We start from the raw sequence: 11091 nt of genomic DNA on the forward strand, positions 1-11091 counted from the left end.
CTGTTTCTCAACACCATGGTCATTAATATCTGTACCACTCATCTTAGCAACAATGTGAAACTTAAATTGGAGCAATGCTCTTTATTTTCCTATGTAAAGTAACATCTGAAAACAGAGTTCAGCATTTTTTTCTCTTGCTTTTATTATCTTTAATTTTAGTTTCTGTCTCATCCATGAGTGACTGGACTAACTTTGGTACCACTAACAGCCTCTATATATGACCTGAATTTCTTAGGGTTGTGTGAGAGATCTTTTAATAATATTTTGTTACTGTAGTTGTTGCGGGCTTGACGCATTGTCTTCCTGAGAGCTAAAGCCATTTAATTCAGCATGTCTGTACCTTTGGCCCTTTGCTTTATTTTACTCTTATTGTGCAGCAGTCTCCATTTCTTTAGAAGTTTCTTTACAGTGACTGAAAATCATGAAGGGTACTTCCATCATGAACTTTTATATTTGCTACATTTCTGTCAACTGATCATCTAATCATCTATTCTTTTAAAACTGGACCACAGTCCTTCCATATGCTCCTCTCCAGAGCTAAGTGTATTTAGCTCCTTATTGAGATATGACAGTATCTACGAGTACCTTCCTGAAGATGTAAATCCTTCTATTTCTTTTAGTTGCCTTTTGTACTGTGGTTATCTTTATTGCTACAACTGCCTCATGATCAGTGATACTAGTTTCATTGTGGACACCCTCAAAGAGTCTGGTATGTTTGCTGCCAATAGATCCAGTAGATTTCCAGCATGATTAGGCTTCTGTACTATCTATTCTAAGTAGTTTTCAGAGAAGATATTAGTAATATTTCACAGGAAATCTTATCTTACCCATCACTTACAAAATAGTAACTTTTCCAACTGAGTGTTGGATAACTGAAGTCTCATCTGATGATGAAAGTATGATTGGGCCATTTACATACTAGCAAACAGGTTTCTCTGAAGTTGTCAGATGCATCTGGAAGTGAGTCTGGTGGTCAATAGAAGGATTCAATTGTAAGTTTATATCCATCCTTGATACCAAGTTTTGCCCAGATAATTGTGCTTGTAGCTTCAGTTTCTGTCTTGATGAATTTTAGTTTCTTGTCTACTGTGACAAATGCACCACCTCCATTTTCCATTAGCCTGTCCTTTCAATGTGCACTTAGATTTTACCTAAAAATCTCACTGCCATCAATTCTGTGTTTTAACCATCTTCCATCTAATATTTTGTGAACACCACTGTTTTTTAGGAACATTTTGAACTCTTTTGACACTTTGTTGTGAATGCTTCAGAAATTAATGACAAAGGTTTTAATATATTCACCTCTAGGGATCATTTCTTTGGATCTTATACTGATACTTTCAGGTCTGCTACAGCTGTCATTGACTGGACTTGATGGAGAGTTGCCTAATCTAAAAAAAAAAAATCCTTTTGTGCACCCCAGACACAGTCAGCTACCTGGGTAGCAGCCTCTGATGTGTATTGGACACTTGGCCCATAAAGGGAGACCCCATAGTTCTCAACTGTATGGTGCAAGTCTAGGAAGTCACAGCCTAGCATGCTGCATAGTTTTTGCAGTATCTGGTTCAAGCTGTACACTCAACACAGTACCAGGAGGCCATATTCAGTTCAGGAAAAGTGCTGCAAATTGTGAGCTTCATTAAAACACCGAGCGCAAGGCTAAACCAGCCATGTTTGCAGTAGGTGGAATGATACAAGTACGATCTCGGAACCCAGATGACAGGCACTGCTTGTACCGATGTGCACAACAATCTGCAGTTGGTTGCACTCTTTTTTCCTCAGTGACTGCCAGAACAGCCTCTTGCCAATACATTTTCAATTTCTGAATCGATGCTAAAATTATTAAGTTTCCTTTAAGAACTGAAACAAGAAATATGAAAAATGTGATTTCTATTAAGGCAACAGAAAAACCAGGTATAAAAGTTACTAAATTTTGTGAAACTGTTTTGTGATCTCTGCTGTTAACAAATACAAAAATAGAGTTAATTTATGATAAACACATTTAATATACACTCATGTTGCAAGAGGAATATGCCTTTATTCAAGTTAATATACACTGAAATTTTTGGGAAATATTTCTTTCTCCTCCTCCTACTCCTCCTCCTCTCTCTCTCTCTCTCTCTCTCTCTCTCTCTCTCTCTCTCTCTCTTATTTTCTCTCTCTTTCTCTCTTTCTTTCTTTTAATACTACTGCTAAAATTGTCAAACATTAGATTACATCAGATGTCATAGAACAGAATATGGTTTTCATAAATCTCATTGTAGAAAAACATACTCTGTATCATCATTCACGCACAAGTTTTGATACAGTTAATGCGATAAGCATGTTTAAATTTTATGTGACGTTTTTGGACTTATGCTTTCAAAGTGAATGTATCTGACACACTTGATTCTACTTGGATACAAAGGAAATACCAGAAGTCAGTTTACATATCTAAACATCAGTAAATAAATATGCAAAAAGCACAGATTTTGCACTTAGCTGGTTACATGATACCTGATACATTCGTGTACCAAAGCTGAGCACAGCAGCATAAGAAAATCTCATAAAAACAATGTAAAATATGGAACACAAAAAAGCACATCTTTTGCATGCACACCAACAGTAGCATCTGAGCCCATGCAGTGGTACCATTTGTGCCACTGTGAGTCATGATTTGCAGATGACTGCACCCAGTGTACTCAGTAGCCACCAGCAGAACCACCTCAACTCTAGAAATTAGCTTATCCCCTCCCTTTCTGGCCAATGTACTTGAGCAGTTACAGTTCTCCCCGGTATTCGGAAGGGTGTACCGTAGTAGCACACCTCCACCAGATTAAATTAAAAGAGGCAAGGGAGATATTAGATTACCGCATGAAAAACAAATGAAATGATCATATGTCATTGTTGGCCGAGAGGTCCCATTCAGATTCGGCCAACAACTGCAAGTCTTATTTCAGTCGACGCCACATTGGGCGACTTGCGTGCTGATGATGAGGACAACACTAGATCCAGTCCACGAGTGGAGAAAATCTCCAACCCGGCTGGGAATCGAACCCAGGTTCACTGCACGGGAGGCAAGCATATTACCACCCAGCTAAGCGGGTGGACTAGATTACCCGATGCTGTGTTACGTCGTCATTTCATGAGGTTTACCATGACCATATGCTACAGTGTGACTTGCTGCAGGCAGTGTAGATTATATCCTCCAGTGAAAGAAAGCATAATTGTAAAATTTATTGTTGGTACTGAAATTAGAGTTGTCCCTTAAAGTAGTTCTCAGGAGCACAGAAAATTTGATCTTATTTGTGGTTGCTGTTAACTGTGATTAACTTTTCAAGCATCATTTGTTCTCTCTTTCTCTCTCTCTCTCTCTCTCTCTCTCTCTCTCTCTCTCTCTCTCTCCCCCCCCCCCCTCCCTCCCATAAAATTTTCATTATAGTCTCCATACAGTCTGTTCTTACTTTGTTTATTAATTTGCTGGTGTTTCCCTCTTGTTGACCAGGAGATTCGTAGGTTCTCTGCAGTTGCCCTACATTTGTTCCCAAAGAGGTATATAATCAATGTGGAGAGGCTATCTATGTGCGAACAGCACTCTGGGTGGCAGCAACATGCAACACTGGCCATCATATTTGTAACGTACACACACTTGTTGTGTTAGTTAAGTGGATGCGATACAATGGCCTATATAAACATTATATACCTCTTTTATACAACAGAAGCTTTGTTTTGTAATCAGAAACTAATACAAAAGTATTTTTTTCTGAACCATAAATTGTACCCAGTCTATGTTCAAAGTGGCAGAAAGAGTCTTATGGAATTGTCAGCCATCAGCAGACAATTTTCACGTAAGTTTATATCTCGATGTATTCAGAATGTTGGAACAAAGACTAAGTTTATTTACTAGGTTTGATCACCTAATGGTTCCCACTGAATTTGTAGAGGACTGTCATTAATGTATTCTGATAAATCTGTTGTTAAAACAGTACTTCACCTGTACATTACATCATTTGTGTGAAACTAAATCAATGAAGGACAGAGGAAAATAATCAGAGAGATGTACACAAAGTTAATTTTATTTCAAGAGCAGTGATAGGCCTTTCATGTAAATTGGTATACTTAATGTATAAATATAGTTTCAAGTGCATTTTAATGTCGAATAACTGTAGGTTGAAACGGGCACTATTTATTATTATACTTGCCAATTACTGTATGCCATAAATATATTTTATTTCGTTTTGACAATATTATGAAAACCATATAGCAGAGATGCTGAGTTGCAGACTGCCAAACAAGTAAGCTTTTGGCCAAAAAGTCTTCATTGGAATGACTGAGTCTGGCCTCGGCAGCCAGAGACTGTGTGTGTGTGTGTGTGTGTGTGTGTGTGTGTGTGTGTGTGTGTGTGTGTGTGTGTGTTGTATTCTGGATCTTTTATTTCATTTCTATTTATTTCTCTTAGCTTAACAACAGAAATATTAAGTTGTCAGTAGATATTCTTTTCTTAGCTCAGCGCATAACATACAATAAAATGATTGTTTTATTTTATCCATTATCAAATGGTACTTGAAAGCTTGCCGCTGTAAAACCAGTGCTCTTGCTTGTTAAAACAGTAATACTTGCTTTTACATGATGACAGCGGCAGGTTGATATCAGATTTGTGGTATCCTGTAGGATTTTGAATCATACAGTGGGTTACACAACGTAAATGCATTGAGCCTAGAGGTCCTGTAACTGCTCTGTTCTGAGAAACAACTGTCCTAATGCAATGTGACATGAAACCTAACGGTCTTGTCATCCATTATAACAGCTCAAAGCCACATAAAAACACCAATCACAAAACAACAACAAAGAAGTCCTATCTATATATTATCTTCAACAGCAGTGATAATTAAGTGTCAAACCACATTTTTAATTTTTTGTCTACACGTCATTTGCTTTCACTATAAATACTGGTACAAACAATCTGCTGAATGTACCCCCGATAAATATGCAAGGCCTGCTTCCCAAGCGTGAAATGTGATTTGATTAGAATAACTGAATATGAAAGCTATAAATGAATGTGCTTGTGTCTGTACAGAAAGGCAAATGGTAATTATAAAAATAATGCAGCAGCTCGTACATCGCAAACGTCGTGCATCAGATGACATAGTATATGACAAACACATTTCATTATTGGAATCATTTCCTAAAACTTGTAATTTCAGTGACTGGCAGCAGCAAATCCTATTGTGTAACAAAAACAAACATATAATCCTGTGCTGCCAGACGACTAGTATTTCCCAACTTAATGTAGCAAAACATGGTGGCTAAGTTTTCAATTGACTCCAAATGTGGCGCAGCCTTTGCCTGTCTATGTTGTTTATATAGGTCATCGTTTGAACCTATGCTGTGCTTCATTGTTTCCCAGTTGCAGAACAGCAACAGCTAGAATCTGTGCAGGATACTGTGGCCGGTAGATATGCAGATGGTAGAGCATGCGGAGGAAAGTGATAGTGGTGGGGGTTGTGGGAAGATGCTGTACAGGAAATGCCAAGTGCTGGAGGGAAAGTGCCATTCTAAACTGAAGCCTGCACTCATATTTCTTGTAAATATTAAGTGGAGCTCCTCCACATCCACGCTTACATGGTGAACATTCAGAAAAATCTGTCACCACTGCTCTGGTTAGTACCTATATAGAATTAAGCCGAAAATGCACCAATTTATTTTTGCTTGGATTGTTAACTATTTCTGACCTTCAGAGAAGTGTCAAGAGTGGCAAGTTTCAAGTAAAACCTACACATTTCTCTTCTTGCTATGTTAAAATTTGCTTCTTTTGCCAAAACACAGTGGAGTTTACACAGTCTCAACTCGTGAATGTGTTGCGCAGATGTAATTGCAAGAAAATTCTGAAACAATGGTTTATTAAGTTTATTACATGAGGAACTGAGGAAAAGTGAGGTCAGTATCTTATGAAAAAGCACATCATTGGTACAAAGTAAATGCATAATGTCTTCATTTATATTGGTCCTTAAAAATTACATTATTTCATCAAAAAAGTCTGTAGTTAGTGGATTAACATAGTAGATAATGAAGTTTTGCATAATAACTGTATGGAAAAATACTCCCTCATTGCCTGCTGTCATTTGTCAAAATCTCATTTCAGTATCTCAAACAATTTATGAAATATGAGGAATGTTGTAAATATTTCACTCTGGCTTTATCGCTGGCACGACATGATCACAAAAGGGTGTGCTATGTCAGATGAATTTTCTCAAGATTGGTGACAGATAGAGACTTTCAGTCAAGTCTAAAGAAAAATTCGATTTGTTAACTAAATTTCATAAGAAACAACATATTACGTAATATGCACCAAACGCAAAATAATAACAACCCCTAGTTTTCATTGAAAACCTTTTCAAATTTTGCACAATGTCTTACTTCCACATAAATATCACAATAACTATGACCATTAACAAAGTGACAGGCACATCATCATGAACCTGACGTATAAAATTACAAGTAAAGCAAAAATGATTTTTTTTATTGAATAGTTTCTGTAAAACCATTTGAGAAAGATTGTGGGGCATGCGCCTTGATTCTGTCATTGACATCTGGCTGAAGGATGGCAGTCACTGTCGGCCTGCCCTTCCAAACAAATGAACGAACTTGCCAAGTGCTTAGGATGAAAATTCGTCACTGCATCTCGGCCACCGTATCTTGTGTGGACTCAACCATTGAACTTGGTCTGTGTGTTGTCAGATTGGTGCATAACTGGCATGGTGGAATACACTTCTGATGTGATTCCACTTATTCTGATCATTATCCTTCTACTTCTTTGCTTCAGCGTAGCAAGTGACAAAAGACTAACACACACAAATGAAATCTTGACACTAGCTTTTGAAAACAGAGGTTTCCTGCTTCGCAAGGAAGAAATGAACAAAATTTCAGGAAATGGAAACTATTAGTTGGTTACAGATTATTTGCATTCTAGATCATTTGCAGTGGATATAGATCGAGTGTTAAATTTTAGAAGTATTTTACATTATGTCATTTAAATGGGGGGGGGGGGGTATTGTTATAGTACAGTCCAATGATATGTTTTGTTTTTTAATTAATTTGTGATTCTGGTACCTTATTTATTATTCATACTGCTGTTAATTTTTTTTAATTTTTATTTTTTGTTTCTATTTATTTGCCCTGCAGTGAGCACATGTTATTCTTTTATTGTTGTTTGGATTTGAAATTTCAGTCATTTTTTTAGCTTATATTTTATACTGCTGTTCAAACATAATCATTTGTATAGTTCATTTTGTTATGTTTTTAATTTCTGTTTGTTGCAGGATTAGTCAATCAGGCCTTACCGAAGGGCTCACAAAGATTGCACGCTCCTCTAAGCAACACCCAGTGGAAGATGCATCTGAAGAAGAGAAGGATGCCCTCATTGCTAAACGTGAAAGTAGTCATGAATATGACTGACTGAATCATGGAAATTCAGTGTAATTTCCAAAGTTTTACACATGTGGAAAGAAAGTATGAACTGTGTACATATTAATGGTTAATTTATTGACTGATCACGATTGAAAAATACATTTTGTATCAAAAACTTTAAGTGGGCAAACATGTTCCTTGTTCTGTTCAAGACACAATGCCACTCAAGATCTCAACAGAGAAGCTCTTCTGGGTCATAATGCTGCATATTTTGTGTAATCTGTGAAATGTGGGATACCAGATATTTAATTTAAAGTGTCATGATGAAGTAACACAACTGTATTATTATGGTGATACATCATCTTTGATGTGTTAATCAGCATCCGTTGCATAACTGTATTCAGTGACTGTGCAGATGCAGTATTGTTAAATTTTGATGAATTAATGTTTAGTTTTGAATTCTCCCTGTCAGCTAAGATGTGACTTCATACTTTGGTAAACACTGATAATGAGGTAGTATATATTGATGGATAATCCATGATGTATTGCAAAATGAGGACAGATAACTAATTACTAAATAGAAGAGTTGCTGAGTAGTGAACAGGCACATAGAATGTATGGACAATATATTGACAAGACAGTCTTCCTTCAGAACACACACACACACACACACACACACACACACACACACACACACACACACACACTAAAAACTGACTTAGGTTTACCATACATTTGTTAAGTGTTGATACTTTACCTTTAAGTCTCTATGGTGAATTAATTCCACAAGTAAAAATCAAAGTGTGTATGTACTCATGAGAATTGTTAATTAATTAAGGTTCAGATTATTTTTGTCAGTTTGGAATATTAAAAAAGAAAACTTATCTTCGTGAGGAGCTATGGTCTTCAAGCTGCTATTTTGGAGTAAGCACCAGCAAATACATATATCACATTGGATAGAGTAGTACATTGTAGTATTCAGTATGACTTTATAGACATTTACAAGCTCCCTAACAAAAGGAAGCCTTTGCTGATACATCAGTTGCCATTCTTCAGGACTGAATTTACACGTTGGCACCTATAACTAAAATTTTTAGCTATGGTAAAAATAAAATATCAGTGTTTATCAGTAAATGGAAGCCACAAATGTTTCAGCTGTCCTTTACTTGTAGAGCTTCAGTGTATGATAAGGAAAAGTGTAGCCCTAAATGAAAATTAATGAGCTTTCATTTTACCTTTTTTAAAATCCTCTTGTGGGTACCTTGTATTGTGTGACATTTCTATCTAAAGCTTGATAACATATTTTCTCCAACAATCTCTTCTTAAAAAGTGAAGGCAGTTCAGGTTAGTATATTACTGACTCTTCTGCTTATGTGTGTTAGTCAGTGTTCTGCTACCTAATGAGTAGATGCTTTTCATAATTTTAGTATTTGTGATACATCACCATTGTTTTTGCTAAAGCAACAGAATAATAAAAGTAGTATTAACGTAGATGTCTGTTGAAGGACATTGTACAAAAAGACTTTCTGTTCATTCTCTGAATAAACCAGTTTGCTGCTGCTGTGAGACTGTAATTGGCTCTATCCAAAACACTAGCATTTCATAGTATTTTAAAAATGTATGTATGTATTGTAAAATGGACTGTAAATACAACTTTATGCTGTCACTAAATGGTGAAATTTATTAAAACAGCTCGGTGGGATAATGAAAAATGGCATCTTGATGTTAAATTATTTATCTTTGTACATTCCAGTAGCTGTTGTGTAGTGTAACATGGGATTCTTTGGAATAAAAGGTTCCACTCTTTTCCTCTTAGGCTGACGAAAGATGTTCTTGAGAGCTGAAAGACATATTTTAGGTAGCTGGTAAGGGTAAAACACTCAACACACTCTAGTTTTATGTCTGCACAGATAAACTGTAAGTCATCAGATCTGGACATCGACAAGATGACACGACAAATAAACCTCTCCACCTTCCGTGATAGAGCACTTGTTCTTTAGATGTGCCTTGGAGGTCAGGGACCAGAGAGGTGCACTCAATAAAGTAAACAAGCAGAAACAAATGAAATATCTTTTTAATAACTGTCACTTACTCTTGATCGCTAATGTTATAGCAAGGCACATGGCTGTTTTAAATAGTCTTGACCCATCATTGCGATTTAAGCTGTGGATAAAAATCATTCGACGTAAAATACAGAAGAATTACTGATAAGCTGCTTACATCCTTTAGTAGCTTGGGCAGATTACATTGTGACAAATCGAAGTAGTCTGAGAGAACCATGTGGCACTGCATAGCAGGACTATGCAAGTAATTAACTTTGAGAATGGCAACCAGAAATTAGGAGATAAATTGACATACATGTATCCTGGGTAACAGATTGTGCTTGAAGTGCACAACATCAGGTACATCTATGTCTACATTGGCATTATTGCTGCACAATTCACAGTTAATTGCCTGGCAGGGAGTTCATTCAACTACTTTCGAGTTACTTCTCTATCATTCCAATCTCAAACAGCATGTGGGGAAAGCAAACACTTAAATCTGTCCGTGCAAGTTCTGATTTCTCTTATTTCATTATTACGATCATTTCTCCCAATGTAGGTAGGCACCAACAAAATATTTTCACACTCTGAGCAGAAAGTTGGTGACTGAAATTTCATGAGAAGGTCCTGCCCCAACAAAAAAAACTCCTATGTTTTAATGACTGTCACCCCAATTCGTGTATCATATCCATGGCACTTTCTCTCCTGTTTCATGATAATACAAAACGAGCTGGCCTTCTTTGAACTTTTTTGATGTCCTCCATCAATCTTATCTGATGCAGGTCCCACATTGCACAGCAGCACTCCAGAAGAGGATGGAAAAGTGTAGTGTAAACTGTCTCATTAGTAGACCTGTTACATTTTCTATGTGTTCTGCCAATAAATCACAGCCTCCGATCTGCTTTCCCCACAACATTATCTTCAAAATCATTCCAATTTAAATTATTTGTAATTGTAGTCCTTAAGTACACAGTTGAGTTTCTAGCCTTTAGAATTGTGTGATTTTTCATGTAACCAAAATTTAGAGGATTCCTTTTAGTACTCATGTGGATGACCACACTTTTTGTTATTTAGAGTCAATTGTCACTTTTCACACCATGCAGATATCTTGTCTAAATCATTTTTCAGTTCATTTTGATCATCTGATGTTTTTACAAGATGATAAATGACAGCATCATCTGCAAACAATCTAAGAGGGCTGCTCAGATTGTCTCCTAAAATTAAGATAATATGACGAAACACCTGATTTGACTTAATCCTGCAACAGGACTGGTTGTTACACCTCAGTTGTTAACTCCTTCAAGACTCAAACCAAATATGATTGCAAATGTTGCCCAAAATAAACCTGAAAGTAACTGCACTGGTTTCCAATTTTTTTTTTTAGCACTCCAAACAGTCAACATGCTATTTTGAAACCTGCCATAACTGTCATCGTTGATGTGAAGTAAAATTCATATAGAAGTACACACGAAAGTCTGCTAACAGATTTGTGAAAACCATTGTTTATTAGTGTGGTGCATGTGAAGCAGTTGTACACTAGTGCTTTAGTTAGCTGTTGTTTCAGGAAGTGTGATACCGCTTTATCAAGAGAATGTGGTGCTCCCTGAAAACGCTTTTAACTCATCAAGGCATTAAAAAAATGAAACAAACCGTAAGATAATAT

The 11091-nt window shown here is 36.5% G+C and overlaps 1 protein-coding gene across 1 annotated transcript in view; it reads left to right on the forward strand.

The window, feature by feature from the left end:
• LOC124795120 (protein GPR107) overlaps positions 1–9057 on the forward strand; it is a 174789-nt gene extending 165732 nt beyond the window's left edge. The window contains exon 13 of the mRNA XM_047258983.1: positions 7299–9057. Within this exon, the coding sequence (XP_047114939.1) occupies positions 7299–7434 (136 nt within the window). The 3' untranslated portion in view covers positions 7435–9057. The remainder of the gene's footprint in view (positions 1–7298) is intronic.
• The last annotated feature ends 2034 nt before the right edge of the window (positions 9058–11091 follow it).

This window comes from Schistocerca piceifrons, chromosome 1, assembly GCF_021461385.2.
Source record: "Schistocerca piceifrons isolate TAMUIC-IGC-003096 chromosome 1, iqSchPice1.1, whole genome shotgun sequence".
NCBI lineage: Eukaryota > Metazoa > Arthropoda > Insecta > Orthoptera > Acrididae > Schistocerca > Schistocerca piceifrons.